We start from the raw sequence: 23,710 nt of genomic DNA, 5'->3' as shown, positions 1-23,710 counted from the left end.
CTTCAGGGTTTCTGGGCCTGTCAAAGTGGTAGGTGCCATCCCCTTCTCCCCTTCCCAGCCTCCCGGATATGTGAGGGCAGCGGCGTGCGAGGCCTGGGGTGGGGCGGCTCTTCCACTCCAGGGGCTTTGTCCAGAATCTGAGGAAGCCCAAGGGGCAGCGGAGCTGTTCAGCGTGTTATCTATGAGCAGATGCAGCTGCTTCCCCAGTTTGCAGAGCAGCCTAGTGGGCAAATATACAAACTGTGTGTGTCCAGAACAACTCCTGAATATGTGTGAGAATGCTGTGTGCTTTTTGTTTTAGAAATAAAGCAGTGACTTCTTGTGCCTGTGTTGTGTCTTCACTCAGTCCACAGGTAGCCCCCACTGCCTCCTCCCTAGGACAAGCCCCCAGGGGGCCGAGGCCAGGGTCAGTCCCTCTGCCCCCAGTCCCCTCATGTGGACGCTGGTTGTCCAACCCTCTGGCACCCTGCAGAGCACCAAGGGGGTGTCTCTAAACAGGCTCACCCTGGCTCCCTCTGCCTCTTGGAAGAAAGGCAGACAGCCCTGGAACATGCACTGTCCCCTTGCCACTGTGCGGCCCTCTGACGAGGGTCTGGTTACAGCTCCAGTTACCCATGCAGCCAGCCAGGGGTTAGGACTTGGGCCCAGGCTGGAGCCAGCTCTGCAGCCTCTTGTGCACGCTCTCCACACGACGCCCATGGCCTATTCAGTGCCATTTTGGGTGGAAAGAAAATTCCTGTCACCTTGAACACAGGTCCACTTCCCTTGTGATTTCCCCTGCTCTGAGCTCAGCCCCAGCTGCCATCCTCTTTATGTTTTTCTTCCTCTATGGGACAAGCATGAGTATTTGTCCCCAGACGTCTTTTATCCAGCACGCTCTCCTTTGCCTGTGGCTCCACAACTGGGCATGAGTCTCCGGCCACCCTGTGGTGCTGTGTGGGGTCCAGGACATGAGGCTGCACTTGGCTACCTTGGACTTGGCCTCATACTGAGCTGCTGTCACACAGAAGTCAGGTAGGTGTGTCACACAGAAGTCAGGTAGGTGTCTGTTCCCATTCAATGTAATTTCTTTTTGGAACCTAAACTCAGGACTTTACATTTCTTTTGTTGACCTCCATCTGATGGTTTTAGCCTAGCACTAGAGCTTCATATCAAGGCCATTGTGAAACTTGATTTAGGCATGTTCAGTGAGCCAACCTTCTTAGCTTTGGATCATCTGGAACAGACTACATGTTTCCAACAACTTGTTGATACCAGTGTTGAAGAACAAAACCAAATCCAGAAAGCACCAGGCTTCCCCATGCGCTTCCCCAGGCCCCAGGCTGCAAATGGCACCCAGCCCATCACACCCCCATTCAGCACCTGTTGGAGATGCAGCAAGGATCAAAAAGACGAAACCGACCCATACCCTGCCCTCCGGGTGCTGACATTGCAGAGGGAGGTGACAGAGGACAGGCAGCATCAGGAGTGCTCACGTGGAAGAGGACTAGCAGCTGTGGCAGCACGCACAGATTGGAGATGGTGGTCTGGGGGAGCTTCCAGAGAAAGTGACAGCTGAGCAAAGCCCTGAGGGTGGGGACCAAGGCTCGAGGCAGGAGGAGGGAGGGGACGGGGAAAGCCTGAGATGCCTCATGGCTGGTGTGGGGAAGGCTGACTGGGGCAGGGAGGCCGTGGGTCATTACAGAATGCTGGCAGGCAGGGCAAGGTTCTGAGCAGAGGAGGGACCTGAGGGCTTGCTCTGGCTGCTGCCTGGAAAGTTCACTGTGGGGGGAGGGGGTGGTGACCAGCCAGGAGGCGGTTGCAATAATGTGGCTTGGACCAGATGAAGCAGTGGAGGTGAAGGTCTGCTGTGCAGATAGTGCTGGCAGGATTTGCTGCGTGCACAGTAAGAAAGGAAAAAGCAGAGGCAAGGTTGACTCCAAATGGGATCACCCTTTACAAGGTGGTCGGTGTCAGACGTGCTGAGCTTATCAAAGGGAGAGAAGGCCCGGGAGCCAGGCTCCAGAAGTATGGCTCACCAGACACAAGATCCAGCAGGTCTTTAAAGAAAACTACACAAACTTTACAAGGTGTTCAAGTTCACACTGGTCTGGCTATGTTAGAAAAAGGGTGTTCCTCTCATGATCCCGGGTCAGAAGAGCATACCTTATCGTCATGTACACACAGAGCCAAACTGTCTTAACATCGGAGTCCTGAGTGTAGGAAACAGGGACTCAGAGTGAGTCAAAATGACCTGTTAGTTTTGGTTTGGCTCAGAGTGTGAACTGTGCTTTGTTTCACTGACTGTGGGGAGATGCGAGTCACCGGTGCAACTGTGGGAGGTGACTGCCAGAACAGTCTTCTCAGACTTGATCAACTGCCACCTCCACACCCGCCCCAGCAGGTCTGATTCCGGGGGCTGGTGGGGCCCAGGGGTCGGCATCCTCAAGTGCCCCGCTGATTCTGGGTCTCACAACTGCCGGCTTCTGAGGAAAGCTGAGCAGAGGTGTCAGCAGCCAGACACCTCAGCCCTGGGGGCACGGGGGCTGGGCTGGGGGTGAAGGGTTGGCATCGCCAGCGTCCATGGTATTTACAACTGGGAGCCTGGATGAGATGACCAAGCAGAGGAGAGGTGGACTCCAGGCCACTCCTGGGAGGTGAGGAGGGACAGCACAAGAGGCTGAGGGACCGGAGAACCTGTCCCCGAGTGCCTGGCACTGACAGCTCAAGTAAGATGAGGACTGACCAGGCATGCAGGGAGTAGCTGATTCTGGGGGCTGTCAAATGGTTTTTCTAGAATTGGCCACCTTTGGGACAGTCCCCGAGGCTGATTGTGAGCTCTTGTGTGGGTATCTGGGATTCCCCACTCTCCTTTCTCAGTGTTTACAATCCTCCTCTAATTGTGGTAGGGAGGGAAGGTAAGTGTGGACAGCCTCAGCCTGCCTCAGAGTCTTAGCCTTTCTTCCTGTGACACGATTTGCCCACCAGGGGCCAATGGTTATCTTGCTCATCTGTCCCCAGGATATACTTGCCCAGGACTCGGAAGGATAAACTCTTCTCAAGTGACTACACATTTCATTGTCCCTTCACCTATCTGGGACCTCAAAATTTCCAGTATATTCCATGTTTCATCTATTTTAATTTTAAATATCTAAAGTCTTGGACTTTGAATTCAAGATGGCGGACTGCCAGTTTGGAGGGCAGTTTGGCAGTCGACTAAAATTTAACATGAGCAAAAGAGGTAAAGTGGGCAGCGTTGTTACTCTCCCCCCGCCCACAAGTTACAAGCAATGATCAAAAAGATATATAGTTTTGAAAAAATAACCAGAATGGAAAACGAGAAGGGGCCAGAAGCTCAGGAACTGGTAAAGACAAGCTCTGAGCGCTGCCCACAGCCCTGGGCCGCCGCGCTTGGCGTTTCCGTTTGGCACGTGATGCGCAGCACACGTCTCTCTGCAGACACACACGACTTGTTCGTACAGTGGCCACATCGCCACGAAGGCAGGCCCCACGTGTTCCTAGACAAAAGGCGAGAGGTGGAGTTCTCCCCTCGCCCCTGCTCAGCTGTTCTGGTTGTGGCGGAAGCAGCAGGGCTTGGGCGGACATGCAGCTACGAGCGTGGTCACCTCTCAGCCTCAGTTCCCTTGTCTGTCCAATGACGCCAGCAGTAACCCTTCGACTGTGAGGATTAAATGAGACTCGTGTGTGTGAGTGAGACAGACTCACCAGCTGTTCTGAGGATCTGTTAATGTTTTTCCTCAGCCTAAAGCACTGGCATTTTTCTTATGACAGAATAGTCCTAAAACCCCATTTCATTGTCAGGCACATTTCCCCCAAGCTTCGACTCCTCCATGTGCTCCTCTCCTGGGTGTTCCTCCTGGCTGTCTCCCATCTTTTTGGGGTGCCCTTTGGAAATGTGCACTCTTCAGAGTATCTGGAGCCACCAGTGTGTGAGCCCAATGGGGCCAACAGTGTTTAGGGTACTGGGATAAAAGGCCCTACCCAGGGTGGGCCCTTCCAAGGGGACAGAAGGATGGACAGCACTCCAGATATAAACCAGGGCCCAGGAGATGGCACAGTTGCTTGGAGACTCCCACCTTTTTCTTTCTCATTGGGATTCCCTACACAATTTAATTGTTTAAATCTCCTCTCCCTTGTCAGCTCCTTTCCCAGGAATACTCTGTGGCCATGGAATCATAACTTTTCGCCCACTCTTTGAAACCTGCCTTGCTTTAATCCTGGGCTGATGCCCAGCCAGGCCATTCCTGATCACCACAAACTTTCAAGCAGTCCTCTGTCCCGAGAGCCCGCAGTTCCTCATGCAGGTCTTCCCCACTGGTCTGGTTTACCAGGAGGAGGAGCCACTTCGTGCATCCTCATCTCTTGGTGATGTGCTGCCTGAGGGGTGGGTCGGGATGATGGGACACTGTTGGCAGTTGCAGAGGCATCTTCGGGTCTGGCAGAAATGCAGTCAACATCTGGCACCCCCTCTGCCTGGTTCCCATCAGCCAGTGGTGCAGAGTGGCCAGGCCACCACATCCCTCCTGAGTGTCCACTACCCCCACCCTGCAGACTCCTGAGCTGCCCCTTCTCACGTTTCGGGGCATCTAAGCAGTGCTGTCTTCTGGGCCCCGGTTTACATCTGGAGTGCTACTGCTGTTGATCCTGCTATTCCCTTGAAGAATCCCCCATGCCTAGGGCCTCTTACCCCAGTACCCTAAACACTGCTGGCCCCATGGCTCTCACCTGCTGGGCTTCCCCACCGCAGCTGCTGCAGGTCAGAAGTCTACCCCAGGTCCTGTCCCCTGGCAAATGACTGGACCTGTGAGGCGGAGGGGCTCCAATGGTCTGTAGAACTCCACTAAACACCCACTGATGAAAACTACACCACAGAGGGCCAAGTCAGATGTTATCTATCATATACTATCACATAATTTCTAGAGGCACCAAAAGCTTAAGAGGAAAAAAATGGAAGCCATTTTTGAGAAAATCCACCCAGTACCTTTTCAATCTGCAAACTGGGAAAAGAGGCTATTAGCCGGGGCCTCCCAGTTTGAGAATTAGTGTTTCAAGTGGTTGCAAGTGGATTCATTCTGTCATGCCCTCTTGCGGTGGGGCCACAGCGATGCTGCACTAGAGCAGTGGCCCAACCCAGCTGCACCCTGGAATTGCCTGGGGAGCATTGTAAAAAAATCCCATGACCCTGCCCGCCCCAGAGATTCTGATTGAATTGGTCCTGGGTGGATCAGGGCATGGAAATCTTAAGCTCCACAGGTGATTCTAAAGCAGTCAATGGCTGAGAGCCACCAGTGAGTGTCTGGGATAGTGGAAACTTCCACATTCCCCAGTGGGGGAACAGGCCAGAAGGGAGATGGGCTCTTCAGAGGTGTCCCAGCCTGGGAGAGGCCGAACTGGCCAAAACTGAATCCTAGTCCAGGGCACCCTCCCCTGCTGCCCCAGCTGACCAAGTGGAGGGGGAGCCATGAGGACTGGGAGGGGCAGGTCTTCCTTTGGGTGCCTCACTCAAGGTGCCAGAGCCTGCCCTCCGTGGTGTGAGTCCTCAAGCCTCCCAGATGGGCCCTCTCCCCATCCAGTCCTCCAACAGCTCTCCAAGTCCCCTGTCCTCCCTGATGCAACCAACCCGTGAGACCCAGCTCCATCCTCCAAGAACCACAACCGCTTGGGGGCTGAGAGGTCCCTGCAGTCCTCAGATATCTCTTCTGGTCATATCGCTGCAGAACCACCACCCTAGGACTTAGTGGCCTAAAACATTTATTTTGCTCTAGAATCTGCAGTTTGGTCAGGGCTTGGGGGGACAGCTCATCTCTGCTCCACTCAGTTTCACTGGGTCAGCCCAAGTGAAATGCACTCCCTCACCCCGTGTCTGGCTGGTGCCCTGGGGAGACTCAGACAGTTGGCACCTGGGCATCTGTCTCAGTCTGATCTCTCCACATGGTCTCTCTAGCATGGCTGCTTCACAGTAACAAGACTTTTTTTCTTTTAATTGAGGTGAGATTCACAAAACATAAAATTCACCATTTTAAAGAAACAATTCAATGGCATTTAGTACATTCATTGTGTTGTACAACTACCACCTCTGTCTAGTTCCAGAACATTCTCATCACCGCAAAAGGAAACCCCACACCTGTTAAGCAGTCGCTCTCATTCTCTCCTCCCCACCAACTCCTGGTGATGACCAGTCTGCTTTCTGTCTCTATGACCTCCCCAATTCTGGCTATTTAATATAAATGAAATTGTACAACATGTGAGTTTTCATGTCTGGCTTCTTTCACTTAGCCTAAGGTTTGTGGGGTTCATGTATCAGTACTTTCTTTTTATGGCTGAGTTGTGTGACTATACCACATTTTGTCTGTCCATTCAGCCTTTGATGGACACTTGGGTTGTTTCTACCTTTTGGCTCTAGAGAATTCTGCTGCTATGAACACATGTGTACATGTAGTTGTTTGAGTCCCTGCTTTCAGTTCTCTTGGGTATGTACCTAGGAACGGAACTGCTGCGCCATATGCTAACTCCATGTTTAGCTTTCTGAAAAACTTACTGAACGCAGAAGCCAGTACTGTGGCACCAGTTTTTAAGAAAAGGCTTTATCACAAGGTCAGCCAGCAAGGAAATGATGGCAAGGCTCAAATCTATCTCCCCAAATTAGGCTCTGGGCATGTTTTAGGGGATCAGGGAGCAAGGAAGTTTCGAGTTGGCAGAGTTTGATGGGTTAGTGCACCAGGTCTTCTTTATTGTAGGACCTCTCATTTCAGAATTGGCTCCTGTGGTTAAGTTTCCAGCCTTTTGGTTCTGCTGGCAGGGAACTTTGTTCCTGTAGTGCTCAAGGGCACAATCTCCCTCCCCTACACATACTCAATGGGTTTCCTGCAAAACAACATGCTAGTACAAAGAAGTGAGACTGGCTGAAACCAGTTATGCAGTTTCAAAACCAGCAAACTCTTTTCCACAGCAGCTGCACCATTTCACATTCCCACCATGCACAAGGGTTCCAACTGCTCCATATCATTGCCACCACTTGTTATTTTCTATTTTTTAATTACTCCCATCCCAGTGGATGCGAATGGCCAGACAACTAACTTGGCAGACTCAGGGTCCCAAGGTACACGTCTCAAGAGAGCGCTGGGTGGAAGTCTAACACATGCCTTTTAGGTCTAGCCTCAGAGTCAGGAAGCATCACTTCTGCCACTTATGCTATTCACCAAGGCTGCCCATACCAAGGGGAGGGTCCACTTTTTGATGGGAGGAGTATCAAAGCAGGGACATGTTCTAAATTCATGACATCTTTATGACATTTCTCATCCACTCTTTTAGACCGGCTTATGGCAAGGAGCTTATACGAGAATATAGAACTGCTCCCTTCATCAAGAAGGTCTTGTCAGCTACCTATGGGGAAGGGTGCTTAGCTATGGCACTGACGTTCAGAGGAAGTGCCTCATCTCAACCCAGTGGAAAGACCATGGCCCCACTTTGAGTAGCACTGGGAGCCTCACTGACCATTTCTGGCCCTTGATTCTCTCCCAGGTCTTACAGGGCCTAAAGTTTATACAATTGGGGGCCCCCTTTAAATGTTATGTTTAAATAATAAATATTATGACTACAAAATTAGGTTCAAACATGAATATGAGGAATGAGAAGAGAATTTGTGACTAATACACACATTTTTAAAAGTTGACAAATTCCCAAACATCAAAAAATTCAGAAAGGCAACATGAAGTTTTACTGATTACGGTGCACCCTGTAATACTTTGTTCTTAACTGTTCAGCTCTGTCTTCTTTGATCTCTGTGGAATATATTTAAAAGCAAACGTACTTCACAGGGCCTGGTTTCCCAAAGCCTTGCAGTTTCAAATATTGACCTTGTGGAGGACTGGAAATTTTCCTCCGGCTATAAGTCTCTGGTGTAAGATAAAGAATTCTAACACAGCAAGGTTGCTGGCTCAAAGACAGACTAGTTACTGATTGTTATGTAAAGATACTGAGAAATTGCTGTAAGAAGGAATGCTTGCTAAGATCAAGCTTTGTTGATAGCCTTGCTGGAATGTCATCTGGCTTGTTTCACTGAAAGTTACCAGCCTATATTGTTAAACTATAATCCCACCTATGTTCTATTCCTGTAACTTCCTAGTCTGGAAAATAAATGCAGGAAGAGAACCCCAATTTGTTGGTTAATTTCCCGAGGAAGGGATGCTTCTTGCTTTAGCGTCCCCAAGGGAAGTTAACTGCTTCAGGGTCTCTCACTGCTCAGAAGAGATGGGCTTTGAATAATTCTTTGCATCTCCATCACCCAGGGGAAATGGGGTGACAAATCCATGGGGGGCAAAGCAACACAAAACAACAGATCTCCCTTCCCATGGTAATGACTTTGTAATATTGTGTAGGTGGAAAGATTTCTCAATCTTCCTCTGACATGGTTGATCAAATTTTGTTCTGAATTATTGAAACTTTAGAAAAGTTTCTTTCATCTTCCCAACTTAGATTGGCACAGTCATGTAAAGTTTTAGAACTGCTGTCAAATGTGGGGAAACCATTACCAAGTTTCTTTGATAAGACTCTGGGACAAGTCAAGCATTCCATTTCTTTCTAAGATTCTGGGATGTGTCAAGCATTCCTAAACTAATCTTTAATACTTTGAAAAAAGTATGGTGTGCTTATAATTGTACATGTTGCATTGTCAAGCCTATTCTCGACAAAATCAAGCTTCTGTCTCAAGCAGGTATTGGTGGTAAGAATCAGTTTTCCTCTTTTAAGAACACATCTGCTGACTGGAAGAATTTTCCACAGACTAGCCTCTGGCGCCATACATTTCAAGCCATTTCTCCTCCACGACCCGCTTACTCTTTGTGCCAGGTTCTGCAGGACATGTTCCTGTGGCAACACAACCCTGGCCTTGCACTTTCTAGACACCGGTGATGAGCTCAGTCGGCAAGAGGAGTGTTCCTGGAAGCTGTCCTGCCCAGGATAACCTACTAACGTGGAAATGACTGTGAACCAAACACATAGAGAGTACTTCAAAAAGTTCATGGAAAGATTCGTATTATCTTTTAATTCCACTTTTCCATGAAATTTTTGAAGTAACCGCATATATCCCAAACTAAATGTGTCCCCAACTTTACATTGCAAGATCTCAATAGTGTCCAGGTCACCTCAACACCACAAAAGGAGAGGAAGGGTGTTGGAAGGGAAGTTGGGATGAAAAGAGGTAACAGGTTTAGCCAAATGAAGTAAAAGTATCTCACTTTTGCAAATTGCATAAAATCTTGGGAACATGCGAGCACATAGCCAAGGACCATCACGTGTGAGGGGCTTCAAGCGCAACCCTTCCCTCAGAGTAAATCTGCTTCTGCACTCCATCAAGCCCTTGCTGCACCCCTATCCAACCTCACAGGCACCTGATTACCCTGCTTTCTATTTCCGTGAGAAAGCAGAGCAGAGAGAACATCCACCTCTGCCTGCCAGCCTTGACCTGTGGCCATACCTGCCAGCACTTGAGTACCACACCCATCAGAGGCATCACTTCTGACTTGCATAATATTACCCCTTTCTAATATCTTCACACTTCCCTAGTTTTGTCCCCCCGGAACACTATAGGTAGTAGTTTTGGTCACCACTGTATCCCCAGTGCCTGGGACAGTGCCCAGCATAGAGCAAGTGTTGAGTGAGGGTCATCCTAGCCAGGGCTCTGGGCTGGAAGGTGCCCCAATAGGGCTCGAAAGGCTTGGATCTGGAACTTCTGCCTTTGGGGACTGTGTCCTCTGGTCATTGCCCATCCCAACTTGAGCACCTTGTCACAGGGAACAGATAGATCCCTCTTCTAGTCTGGACTCCCTCCCCCTTGGTGCCTCCTGCTGCCTTGTGGGCCTGGGCCTGCAGACACCAAAGACCACTCCAGTTTCCCCTGCCTTGGGGGGTCAGATTCTCACATCTGACCCTGTGATGTGACAACCCCCCAGCCCCCTGCAGCAAGTCCATACGCTTCATGGCAACAGCTCAAGCTCCCCCTCACCCCAGCCCAGGGTGGGGGGCAGAGGAGAGACAAGAATGGGGCTGCTTGGAAGAGGGGGCAGGAGGGGAATCTGAGGGGTGGGGGCCCAGCCTCCCAAGTTGTAAACTCAACAGGGCCTTTTATAGTCTCAAGTCTGGGAGGTGTCTCATTTGTCAATAGTTCAATCACCCAAACCTGTGAGACATACTGGAGCCCAGTGGCCACATGTCCTGCCCCTTCCCCATTCCTAGGGTGCTCATCAGTTTTATCTCCTGGGCTATTTCCCAAAGCCTGCCCCGGCCCAGTGCCACAGGCCCATGTGCAGTGGGAGGGAGCCAAGTCTGGAGCCTGCTGGTCTCCTCAACACACGCTCTGGGTGTTGCTCCACCCGCTTGCTCCAGGCACTTTTTCCATCTCAAACTCCCTGCAGTGATTGATGAGAAACCCCCTTCTGTGTAAATTTGGGCACAAGATTTAAGCCAAGGGAAAAGTGAAATTCCATATATCCCCCAGCAACCCCAGCCAGGTGTCTGGAACTACTGGATGTCACACCACAGAGGCCCCTATAAGTAGCACGGTTGTCCTGATTAAGGGAGTGGATTTGACTATTCTTAGTACCTCCTATAAGTGGAATCGTATAGCATTTGTATGACTTGATCAAGGGAGATTTGATTTGATTTGATCAAGGAAGACAGTTTTTCAAGTGCTTGGCACACCGTAGGTGCTCAATGAACCAGGGCAACCTCTCCCAAGGTGTGCTGATTAAGGATATTCTGTGGTAGCAAGAAGCATGGTGCCACCGTCCCCAGGGTTTTCACATGTGCTGTGCCTTGTGAGGCACCAGCCGCCTGCATCTTCCAAAGTGTCTCTGACCACAACCGATATTCTACCCTGCATCTCGGAATCCTGAACTCCCCGAAACCCACTTTGGGGAGTGCTGGGATGGGTTTCCTTAGACTTGGTCTCCCAACTCCCAGGGAAGGCTAGTCCCTTCTGTTGTTCATTCTTCAAAGCATTTGAATTTTTGTAGCAATGTCACGTGTCCATAACTGTAGGAGTAACTATAAGGCTCACTGCATTCCCATCCCCCACCCCAAAGAAACCCACTTTGAACTTTTAGCTTTTTCTTCGGCATTTACCTCCATAGTTCTTAATAACAAACATACTGTGCTCGAGTTTTGTCCGGACATTATTTGTTGATTTCTCTCTAGGGATGAGGAGAACTGAGCTCTCTCAAATTCTGCACGTACATAAGCACACACTCCCTCTTCCCAGTCTCCTTGTAGACTTCCAGCACACATTTTTACAAGAGTAATAGTCATTATTATTTTTATGTATTCACATTATTTGTATGTGAATATTATTTGCAGCTGAGTCGTGCAGGGTCTATGGTTCCTCTTATTTTTTATTTGGCATTAATAAATTGTCTTATTTGCTGGATTTTCTGTATTTATCTCAGATTCTGACCTTCCTCAAACCGTCTGAAGGAAGCGTAAATCAGGTGCTGACACTCTCAGACTCATCAGACTGTCCTGCAGCCCTGGTGCTACCCGGTATGGCCCAGAGCTGCTGTCCCCCAGCCGAGCCCTGGGGGAGCCTGAAGAGCCTCCCCTATTTCCCAGGGTTCTGTGTCTTTCTCTGCTTACTCCTCCCTTCCCGGAACCTTCCCTCAGGCAACTGCAGACTTTTCTAAGGTATTTCTATTGGTTTTGTGCTCATTTGGGGTCTTCCCTCCCGGTAACCCTCTTCTTTGGGGCAAGAGGAGCTGCTCACAGTTCTCCAAATGTGCCACCGATGGCTCCCCGGAAGACCACGGCCTGGCCCGCTGTGCTTCCCTCTTTCTCATTGCCACCTGCCCAAGGTTTCTCCTCCTCTTCCCACCATCCCCTCTTCTTGCTGTAAGTAAAAGCCTCTCTGACACAAGCAGGAGGGGGCTGACGGGGAAGCCAGCTCCTGCAGGGACAATGGGGGAATAGCACAGCCCACTGCTCCTCGGTGGCCTGCCATACTGAGGCCACCAGACTCTCTTTGCTCTGTGCCCACCTACTGTTTGCCTCCACCACACACTTCTGCTTTTCTCTCAGGATTTTTCATCGTTCTCCATGACAACCGTGTGGTCAATACCTCTGCCCTAAAATCAGTGGGGACAGATGCCACTCCTCTGCCTCATCCCCACCAAATGTTTTTTAAACATTTTGAAATGTAGTAAGTGTATCCTATACAACAAAGAGTTCGTACAGCATATCATCCTTGTAATCCTCCCTTTGGGCCACCTTCATCATTCAGCCTATGGGCCCTTCCTCAGGAGGAGTTTGAGTCTAGGAGATGCTTCCTTCCCCCAGGAACCAGGCACCCAACCCACATACACCTGGAGGGCCTTGGGGGTGGTGCTCATGTCGCCCCCTTTTCCCCAGCAGACCCACCTTCACCCCAGTGCCAGGCCCCGTGGCCTCCCGAGGCAGACCCTCCAACAGAAAGCAGGGATACAGCTCTTTAGCCTGGACACTTACTGGACAAGCCACCTCAGTAATGCAGAGGGACTCTGCAAAAAAAGCCCCCATCTCCACCCAGCCCTAGCCAGAGAGACGTTCTACTGCTTTTCTGGCTAGCTAGGGGACACTTAGGAGAACCGGCAAAACGAGATATCCAAACTTTCATATGATTGGTTTAATTTTTTTCAGCAGGAGAAAAAAGAATAACGTTACAAGATTCTTTTAATATTTTCACAATGTTAAAACTAAAACTGAGCTCTAGGCTATGTGTGTAAGTAAATCTAGAACACAAAGGGGTTAAATAAGATTTTCTCTTTTAAAGATACAAGAATTTAAGCTTTCCTTACATTTGACAAACTTCACAGAACAGATACTGTGGGGGACAGCCCTCCCCACCCCGCCCCCACTCTGCTGGCAGGAAGTGCACGCGGCTTCTTCCATCCCTGTGTGTGGCTGGCTCCCAGAGCTCCTTTTTCCCATTGCTGCCTCCAGGCAGCAGCCAGTGGGGCCTGAGGAGGGACAGGAAGGGTGTGTGTCTCTTCAGGATCAGAGCTTGGCGGGGGAGCCTAGGCCACCTTACTGAGGATAGCCATGTAGTGGCCAGAGGGCTGAGGCTTGACCACAGTGGTAAACGCTGGGCAGACCTGGCCCCTCTGCCCTGGGCTGCCCTAGAGCAAGACACGGGTCTGGGTCCTGAAGCAAGAATTAAGGCTGGAGATTTTGCAGCGGATTCCACTCTGGTGGAGATTGGAAAGTAGGGTGGGAAAAGAAGGTTGGGAAGAGCATGATTTCCTATTTCAATATTTTGGATCAAAAAACATTTATAGTTGCAGGTGTTCAGCTGTTAATTTGCAGACAGAGTTGAACTGTTTGTTTTATAAAAAGGAAAGTTGCTGGGTTTAACTATTCCAGTGGCCTCGGTGTGTGTAGATCCACGCTGCCTCTGCAGGAGCCTCCTCCCCTCACACACCTGGATCAGATGGGGCGGCTGGGACTGCTCCAGCTTGGGCTTTCAATGGAATCCTGATCCTGTCTACCCCAGCCCCCACCCCCATCTAATTGGTAAAGATTTCTCAACATGGGCAACCAGGCCCACCTCCACCCTTCCCCACCTGGCCTGAGCTACTGCAGCTACTGAACTCCTCCCCATCCACATGGGGCAGCACAGGCTGAAAAATACGCCCGCCCACCCCCACCCACCAGAACAAATGTCACTCTTAGAGCTGGGCCATGGCCACAAACCCCTGTTCTAGACAGATCCAAACCCACTGTCCCTGTGAAGTATGCTGCCTTCCCTTGCCAAACTTGCTATGTGGTTTTGTGGACTGGTTGTCCTTGGACTACGAGGCTGCATAGAAACGAGCGCGGAGGCCACAGCATCCTCCTCTTGGCCCCTAGTGGGGTGAGTGGGCTGCAGCTGGAAAGGGCAGCATCTGCGGGCAGCAGCTTCCCCAGTTGCTCCCTAGCACTTCTGATTCCTGTTGGCTATGAAAAAATGTCTTTTTAAAAAACTCCCAATATAGAAATCTAGCTGCAGAGGCCAGTTTGCAGACCCCGCCACAGTTGCTGTGCTGCCATTAGCCTTATCTGATCAGTTGCCAGATCCCAGCACTTGGCAAATGGCAAACCAGAGCTGGGGAGTCAGGGTGTGCTCTGGCTGCTTCTCATAATCACGGATCCTGTGTAGAAAAGACGGGTCTCATTCGTGGACTAGTCTTGAGTGGAGCAAACTTTTCAAAGTGAGGTTACTGTTTCTCCTCTTGTATGATGAGTTTTTTCATAGCAAGTCAGGTAAAAAATTTCCGTAAGAATCTGTCCCTCCTCCCCCTGCATTTCCAGCTCTGTGGGAGAGCAAGGCCACCACCCAGCCCAGCCATGTGGCCAATCTCAGCAGCCTCCTGTGACCAAGGCACACGTGACCATCAGGTGTCCTGGCTACGGGGACTAAGGATAAGTGAAGAGGTGAAAGGCTGAACGTTAAACAGAGGTTCTGGCAAAGCCAGGGGCATCGTGGGAACTTTAACACCAGCTTCTACTCCTCTATTAACTCAGAGTCTCCGTCTGGAACACTTTCCGCTTAAGGCTTTTTATAAGTTTGACTCCAGCAGTGACAGGTATGTGTTGTTTTAAATCCACTAGCCATGCTCAAAAAAAAATATTCTTCATGTTTTAATTTTATACAATGGCTAGCAGGCACCTTAGTAACCAGCCAGAAATCAATTTCAACCACCATCAACCCCTAAACTACAGTACCAGGATGGCTGGCTAAAGAAAGGAAATGGGCTGGCTGTAGTCTGACGCGTGCCCAGTACAAGGTGTCTGGCTGACTTTGTCCTAAATAAGGCTAACATTAGTGAACTAAGAACAGCGTCATGTGGTGGCCGTGCCTGGCCTTCAGGAGCACCCCTCCCCGATGCGCTGGCAGGAGCGCCCCACTTTCCGGTCCAGTTTCACCATTTTCATGATGGCTTCCTCTCGGCCGCGGCCCATGTGGTCAAATGTACAGTCATGCTGCTCGGGGAGGCGATGTAACATACAGAACACGTAACCTGCAGCAGTGGGAGAAGCAGAGGAGAGAGACTGTTAGGGTGGCCTCCAAATGCTCAAAGCCTTGTTTTTGCCCTTGTCAGAGGACAGAGGGGGCATCTCTGTGGATGGACAATGGTCACGGCAGGGGCTCCTGCTGCTGAAGCGAGTTTACCACACGTCCCCCTGTAACAGAAGGGCCAGCACTCAACATTCCATGGTGCTCATGTGATGTCCTCAGAGCTCCCAAGCTGTGGCTGCTCAGAGGCTGTCCTTGCCCAAGTTGACTGCTACAGTGAGACACAGCCCCTTCCCTTGGAAATGAGTGGGCTCTGATCCCCCCACCCCCACCCCTAGTCACCAGGTAGGCAGGAGAGCACAGAGCTGCCTGCTCAGCACTGTCCCTGGCTGGGGCAAACTATAATATCCACCACATGACACTCACCATTTCTAGGAGGCAGGAAGGGAGGAGAAATGATTATGGCTTAAATTGCATCTGACCTCCTATACAGTCAGGGCTTGGGGGGATGGTGGAGTGATCAAACCACAACCCACAAGTGAGTGAGGAAGAAAACGGATGATCTCAGCTGCTGGAAAAGGTTATTACATATAGAGGAAAGAAGAGAAATGCTGAATTCTAAACTGCCATCTCCAAGGAACCTGATACTTCAACTCCAACTGGTAAGTGGGAGGTTGAGGTCCCCACACCCAGGGTCTCCCCACATGCTCTGCCCTCCCAGAAGTGCAGGAGGCTACAGCTCTTCTCTTTGTGGAGCAGAGAAGTCCAAGGGAGACATCAGTCCGGCAAATAAGAGAAAAAGACCATTGAGGCTAGTAGAAGCAGGCAGGGAGGAGAAGCCACAGAGCAGGGAGTTGGTACAGATGAAGTCCTTCCGGGTAGGAAACAATGAGGGGAGGACCTCAGGGAGTCAGGAGAGAGGCTAAGAGGACAAAAGGGAACACAGAGCTGCATGAAGGTACAGCCTGTTCCCTCCCCACTTCCCGGCCAATTTCTAGAAAGGCTGATATGTGTGTGTAGTACAGACACTTGATGTCCCCTGGGTCTGACTCTCTTTCAGGGAAGTTGGAGGGGACAAGATCTAGGCTAGGAAGACACCTGCCAGCACGGGCAAGCCCCCTCACTACCTTCTCATCCCATCAGCTGTATCTGGCCCCATGGGCCTAAATCAGGTTTACAGGAGCAAGTCTCCAGGTGAATCCAAACCCATTCCTGAACCTCCTCTCCTGTGCGCCTGGAGCAGGCGTCCCACAGCAGCCTGCCTAGACCAATACTCTCCTCACTTATTCTCCAAGCCAACTGCATTTCTTCTCAGACTTCTTTCAAGCCCAGGTCCAGACCACGGACAATGGGCAGCCACCCTTTACAAACTGACTCATCCATCCCCATATTTTCAATTTCTTTTCTTTTTTGTAGATGTAGTGGCTGTGATTTTAGAACAGCAGAAGGTAAAGCAAGGATTGAGTGGCCAGGATAGACAAGAGTCTCAGCAGCCTTAACGTTTAAGATTAACTTCACCTAAACAACACTCCTCAGCCTGAGGGAGTGTGAGTGTGTGTGTGTGAGAGTGTGTGTGTGTGTGTGTGTGTGTGTGTGTGGTCTTAAACGGCCTGACACCAAACACTAACCAGCTTCTGGAACTCGACATATAGCTACGTAGCTGAGTGCATGTGCACATGGGGGTGGGATGGGGGGTGGTGGTGGCTGAACGACCAAACTGAGCCTGAGCCCCATCCACTGTGCAGAAAACACATTATTAACTGTTTCCCAGGGAGAGCAGGGCAATATGTTTGACTCTAAATTGGGACTGCATTTAAGGAAAAGAACAGAGATGAAATTTTTGTCTCCTCAGAAACTGAGCTCCCACTTGGTCCAAAAGCAAAGTTAAGATTAATGAGCTCATGTGTTATATTTACTGATAAGTTCACTACTTGGAGATATTGGATACCAGTTTTCTTTCTCCTAAAGGATTTCACAACAGAAGCAAGTATGGCCACAATATGCATCCTCCATCTAACAAGCAAAACTATCATTTTGGAGCAAAGCCCACCTGGTGGGGGAGAACTGCCAGGTCAAGGCTTAGGGTGGAGACACCAACAGGACAGTGTCAGAATGTGTCTGTAGACATTTTTGTCACCAAGTCCCGACACACTTCTGTATCTTCACCATCTATAATAAGAGGTGAGAGGACACCTGCTGCCGCCCCTTCCCCTCCCTTCCCTTTCTTCAAGATACTGATGATTCTCAGGAGAAGGTCCCAGGGGCTCTTCTCTCCTGATGAATGGTGCTGGCTGAACAAAAGCAGGAGGAAATGGATTAAGGCTGAAATTACCATATCTCCTGGCTCAGGTCACACCTCATTGGTCAAAGGCAGACTGGGGTGGAGAGGAGAGGCTTCAGTCTGGTCCTCATTAACACCCCCACCCCCACTGCTTGGCTTGCCTTCTGGCAGCTAGCAGACAGCCAACTTGGTGGATTTCAGAGCCCCAGGCCTCTGTCTGGAAAAGGAAACAAGGAGTAACAACCACAGCAACCCCCACGCTCCCCACAAATGTTTGCTCTATCCACCCAAGGATTCTTCACCCAGCCCAAAATGTCTTATTTCTCTGCCCAATTCTGTGTACCTGTAAGACACACCTTTACACTTGGCTTTGGTTTTTGAAGGTGAAATCTGAAAACAGCAGCTAGATTTTGGGAGCAGCACTGGTAACAATTAGAATATATGGCACTATAACTCACTGGACAAAGTCTGGGCAAGATTTTGGAAGGCTAACTTCCCAAGGTGCTGCACTGAGGTTATTAGATGGCATAAATTAAGCTCAATTCCCTCTCCTGTCAGGATCACTCAGTAAGAGGAAGTTACATGCTGCAGCTCGTCCCAAAAGCTGAGTAGGTAGGCAACCACACACACAAGGCACTAGAGGCCAACTGAGCAGTCACGGAGGGAGCCATACGAAATTGGCAACCACAGCAACATCCTAGTTAGTCATTAGTCTCAAACCGGTGGACTGTGAAACCCCCTGCAACAATGAATAAACACCAAAAAAAAGATACCAGAAATACAAAAAATCAAGAAAGTATACCACCAAAAGTTAATAAATCTCAAACTCTAGATCCTATAGAACAAGAAGCCCTTGAAATAACTGATAAGGAATTTCGAGAGATAATTCTAAGGAAACTGAATGAGATACAAGAAAACTCGGCTAGAAATCATGATGAAATGAGGAAAAGTATACAGGTTCTGAAAGAGGAAATGTACAAGGAAATCAATGTCCTGAAAAAAAATGTAGCAGAACTTGCTGAACTGAAGAAGTTATTCAACGAAATAAAAAACACAACGGAGAGTTTAACCAGCAGGCTTGTCGAAGTTGAAGAGAGAACCTCTGAACTTGAAGATGGGCTGTTTGAAATAACACAAGCAGACAAAAAGAAAGAAAAAAGAATCAAGGACATGGAAGAAAATCTGAGAGAGATATCAGACAACCATAAGCGATCAAATATCTGAGTCATGGGTATTCCAGAAGGGGAGGAAAATGGAGATTCCATTGAAAACATATTCAACAAAATAGTGGCAGAAAACTTCCCAGGTATAGGAAAAATCACAGATCTTCAGATCCAGGAAGCTCAACGATCTCCAAATGTATTCAACCCAAAAAGACCTTCTCCAAGACATGTCATACTCAAATTGGCAAAACTCAGAGACAAAGAGAGAATCTTAAAAGCTGCAAGAGAGAAGCGTCAAATCACCTATAAGGGAGCCCCAATCAGGTTAACATCAGACTTTTCATCACAAACCCTAAAAGCTAGAAAGGAATGGGATGATATTTTCAAAATACTAAAAGACAAAGATTGCCAGCCAAGAATACTCTACCCTGCAAGGCTATCTTTCCGAAATGAGGGGCAAATAGTATATTTCTCAGACAAACAAAAACTGCGGGAGTTCACTACCACACGACCACCCTTACAAGAAATCCTCAAGGGAGTACTGGGTTTGGTTCCTGAAAAATAACTACCACTGCCATAAAAACCCAAGAAAAATCTAAACCCGCTAGTATAATAAAAATGGCATTCATGAAGAGAAAACAAGCTAACAAAAGCACTATCTACAACCTAAGGAACCAACAAACACAGAAAACAAACAGTAAATCAGAAAGCAAGGAACAAAAGACACCTAAGACAACCAACCAATAAAATGCTAGGAATAAATCAACACCTTTCAATAACAACTCTTAATGTAAAAGGCTTAAATTCCCCAATCAAAAGACAAAGACTGGCTGACTGGATCAAAAACAGGACCCAACTATATGCTGCCTACAAGAGACCCACCTCACCCATAAAGATTCACACAGACTAAGAGTGAAAGAATGGAAAAAGATTTCCCATGCAAACAGAAAAGAAAAACGAGCTGGAGTAGCTATTCTTATATCAGACAAAATAGACTTTAAACTAAAAACCATAAAAAGAGACAATGAGGGACACTACTTAATGATAAAAGGACTGATCCATCAAGAAGACATAACAATCATAAATATGTACGCACCCAATGTTGGAGCAGCCAGATTTATAAAACAAACTCTATTAGACCTAAAGAAGGAAATAGACACTAATACCATAATAGTAGGGGACCTGAACACCCCACTGTCAATATTAGACAGATCATCTAGGCAAAGAATCAGTAGAGAAACACAAGATCTAAACAAGACTCTAGACCAATTGGAATTGGCAGATATCTATAGAACATTCCACCCAACAACCTCAGAATATTCATTTTTCTCATCAGCACATGGATCATTCTCCAGGATAGATCACATATTAGGTCACAAATCAAGTCTCAGTAAATTCAAAAAAATTGGAATTATCCCATGTATCTTCTCAGACCACAATGGATTAAAACTAGAAATTAATAACAAACGAAACTCTGGAAACTATACAAACACATGGAAATTAAACAGCATTCTACTTAATGACATATGGGTCCAAGAAGAAATCAAGCAGGAAATCAAAAAATTTCTTGAAACTAATGAAAACAATGATACATCATACCAAAACCTGTGGGATACTGCAAAAGCAGTATTGAGGGGGAAATTTATTGCATTAAATGCTCACTTCAGAAGAATAGAAAGATGGCAAGTGAACAACCTAACACTTCACCTTAAAGAACTAGAAAAACAAGAACAATCCAAACCTAAAGTTAGCAGACGGAAAGAAATCATTAAGATCAGAGCAGAACTGAATGAAATTGAAAACCAAAAAACAATTCAAAAGATCAACGAATCAAAAAGTTGGTTTTTTGAAAAGGTAAGTAAAATTGACAAACCATTAGCATGGCTAACAAAAAAAAGAAGAGAGAAGACTCAAATAACAAAAATTAGAAATGAAAAAGGCGATATTACAACTGATTCATCTGAAATACAAGGAATCATTCGAGACTACTACAAACAACTATACGCCAACAAATTTGAAAATCTGGAGGAAATGGATAAATTTCTGGACACACACAAGCTCCCAAAACTGAACCGTGAAGACGTAGAAAATTTGAACAGACCAATAACAATAAAGGAGATTGAAGCTGTTATCAGAAGGCTCCCAACAAAGAAAAGCCCAGGACCAGATGGATTCACAGCAGAATTTTACCAAACATTCAAACAGGAATTGACACCGATTCTTTACAAACTATTCCAAAAGATTGAAACGGACGCAAATCTCCCAAACTCATTCTATGAAGCAAACATCATCCTGATACCAAAACCAGGTAAAGATATAACCAAAAAAGAAAACTACAGGCCAATATCCTTGACGAATATAGATGCAAAAATCTTCACTAAATTACTAGCAAACAGAATACAGCAACACATACGTAAAATTATTCATCACGATCAAGTGGGATTCATCCCAGGGATGCAAGGTTGGTTCAACATACGCAAATCAATAAATGTGATACACCATATTAATAAACTCAAACACAAGGACCATATGATCATATCTATAGATGCTGAAAAAGCATTTGATAAAGTTCAGCACTCATTCATGACAAAGACCCTCTATAAGTTAGGTATAGAGGGAAAGTATCTCAACATAATTAAAGCCATATATGCCAAACCCACAGCCAATATCATCCTGAATGGGGAAAAGCTGAAAGCTTTTCCTTTAAGAACAGGAACTAGACAAGGATGCCCACTCTCACCACTCCTATTCAACATAGTGTTGGAAGTACTAGCCAGAGCAATCAGAGAAGAGAAGGAAATAAAGGGCATCCAGATTGGAAAAGATGAAGTTAAACTGTCCCTGTTTGCAGATGACATGATCCTATATATCGAACAGCCTAAAACCTCTACAAAAAAACTGCTGGAATTGATAAATGATCTCAGCACAGTAGCAGGATACAAAATCAACACACAAAAATCAGTAGCATTTCTTTTCTCCAATAGTGAACATGCAGAAGGAGAAATCAAGAAAGCCTGCCCATTTACAATAGCCACCAAAAAAATAAAATACTTAGGAATTGAGTTAACCAAGGAGGTGAAAAATCTCTATAATGAGAACTACAAACCACTGCTGAGAGAAATCAGAGAGGATACAAGAAGATGGAAAGATATCCCATGCTCTTGGATTGGAAGAATCAACATAGTGAAAATGTCCATGCTACCCAAAGTGATATACAAATTCAATGCAATCCCCATCAAAATTCCAAAGACATTTTTCTTAGAAATGGAAAAAACTCTCCAGTCATTTATATGGAACAATAAAAGACCATGCATAGCCAAAGCAATGCTGAGCAAAAAAAATAAAGCTGGAAGCATAACACTACCTGACTTTAAGCTATACTACAAAGCTATAATAACCAAAACAGTATGGTACTGGCATAAAAACAGACACACTGACCAATGGAGTAGAATAGAGAATCCAGAAATCAACCCACACACTTACTGTCAGCTGATCTTTGACAAAGGCTCCAAGCCTATTCACTGGGGAAGGGACTGCCTCTTCAGCAAATGGTGCTAGGATAACTGGATATCCATATGCAGGAGAATGAAACTAGATCCATACCTCTCGCCGTATACTAAAATCAACTCAAAATGGATTAAGGATTTAAATATACACCCTGAAACAATAAAACTTCTTAAAGAAAACATAGGAGAAACTCTTCAGGAAATAGGACTGGGCACAGACTTCATGAATATGACCCCAAAAGCACGGGCAACCAAAGGAAAAATAAACAAATGGGATTATATCAAACTAAAAAGCTTCTGCACAGCAAAAGAAACAATTAACAGAGTTAAAAGACAACCAACAGAATGGGAGAAAATATTTGCAAAATATATATCTGACAAAGGATTAATATCCAGAATATATAAGGAACTCAAACAACTGTACAAGAAGAAAACAAGCAACCCAATTAAAAAATGGGCAAAAGAGCTAAATAGGCATTTCTCTAAGGAAGATATCCAAATGGCTAACAGACATATGAAAAAATGCTCAACATCACTCTGCATCCGGGAAATGCAAATCAAAACCACATTGAGATACCATCTAACTCCAGTTAGGATGGCTAAAATCCAAAAGACTGTGAACGATAAATGCTGGCAAGGCTGCGGAGAAAAAGGAACTCTCATACATTGTTGGTTGGACTGCAAAATGGTGCAGCCTCTATGGAAAATGGTATGGAGGTTCCTCAAACAATTGCAGATAGATCTACCATACGACCCAGATATCCCACTGTTGGGAATATACCCAGAGGAATGGAAATCATCAAGTCGAAGGTATACCTGTTTCCCAATGTTTATCGCAGCACTCTTTACAATAGCCAAGAGTTGGAACCAGCCCAAATGCCCATCATCAGATGAGTGGATACGGAAAATGTGGTACATCTACACAATGGAATACTACTCAGCTATAAAAACGAATGAAATACTGCCATTTGCAACAACATGGATGGACCTTGAGAGAATTATATTAAGTGAAACAAGTCAGGCACAGAAAGAGAAATACCACATGTTCTCACTTATTGGTGGGAGCTAAAAATTAATATATAAATTCACACACACACACACACACACACACACACACACACACACACACACACAAACCGGGGGGGGGGGGGGGGGGAAGAAGATATAACAACCACAATTTTTTTTTTTTTTTTTTGTCTTTTTCGTGACCGGCACTCAGCCAGTGAGTGAACCGGCCATTCCTATATGGGATCCGAACCCGCGGCGGGAGCATCGCCGCGCTCCCAGCGCTGCACTCTCCCGACTGCGCCACGGGCTCGGCCCCAACCACAATTATTTGAAGTTGATACAACAAGCAAACAGAAAGGACATTGTTGGGGGGGAGGGGGGGAGGGAGAAGGGAGGGAGGTTTTGGTGATGGGGAGCAATAATCAGCCACAATGTATATCGACAAAATAAAATTAAAAAAAAAAAAAACAAAAAACGCTGAGTAGGTATTATCCTCTGACAGCGGCCAACGGCTAGATGCACTTTGGTGTTAGTAGTCTGGAGTGGGTAGGGTGGGAATGACTGGTGGATAAGATGAATCTTTATCCTCTTTTCTTGATACCCACAGATCTGTTTCCAGAAAACACTGCAAGTGTCATGAACTTTGGATTATTCTTTGATTGCAATCTGGAGACCAAGCTGGGTATGGAGAGAGATGAGTTCAGGCTGCTAGGGAGGATGACTGTTCTTAATT

General features: G+C 47.2%; 1 protein-coding gene across 3 annotated transcripts in view; it reads right to left on the bottom strand.

Moving 5' to 3' along the window:
- Positions 1–12,634: 12,634 nt before the first annotated feature.
- Positions 12,635–23,710, bottom strand: part of ZFAND3 (zinc finger AN1-type containing 3) — a 346,720-nt gene continuing 335,644 nt past the window's right edge. For all 3 annotated transcript variants that reach the window (XM_063097510.1, XM_063097512.1, XM_063097511.1), the window contains one exon: positions 12,635–15,023. In XM_063097510.1, the coding sequence (XP_062953580.1) occupies positions 14,869–15,023 (155 nt within the window). In that variant the 3' untranslated portion in view covers positions 12,635–14,868. The remainder of the gene's footprint in view (positions 15,024–23,710) is intronic.

The sequence above is a fragment of the Cynocephalus volans genome, chromosome 5 (genome assembly GCF_027409185.1).
Source record: "Cynocephalus volans isolate mCynVol1 chromosome 5, mCynVol1.pri, whole genome shotgun sequence".
NCBI lineage: Eukaryota > Metazoa > Chordata > Mammalia > Dermoptera > Cynocephalidae > Cynocephalus > Cynocephalus volans.
Note: the sequence above shows the minus strand (reverse complement) of the source record. Positions and strands in the feature narration are given on the sequence as shown.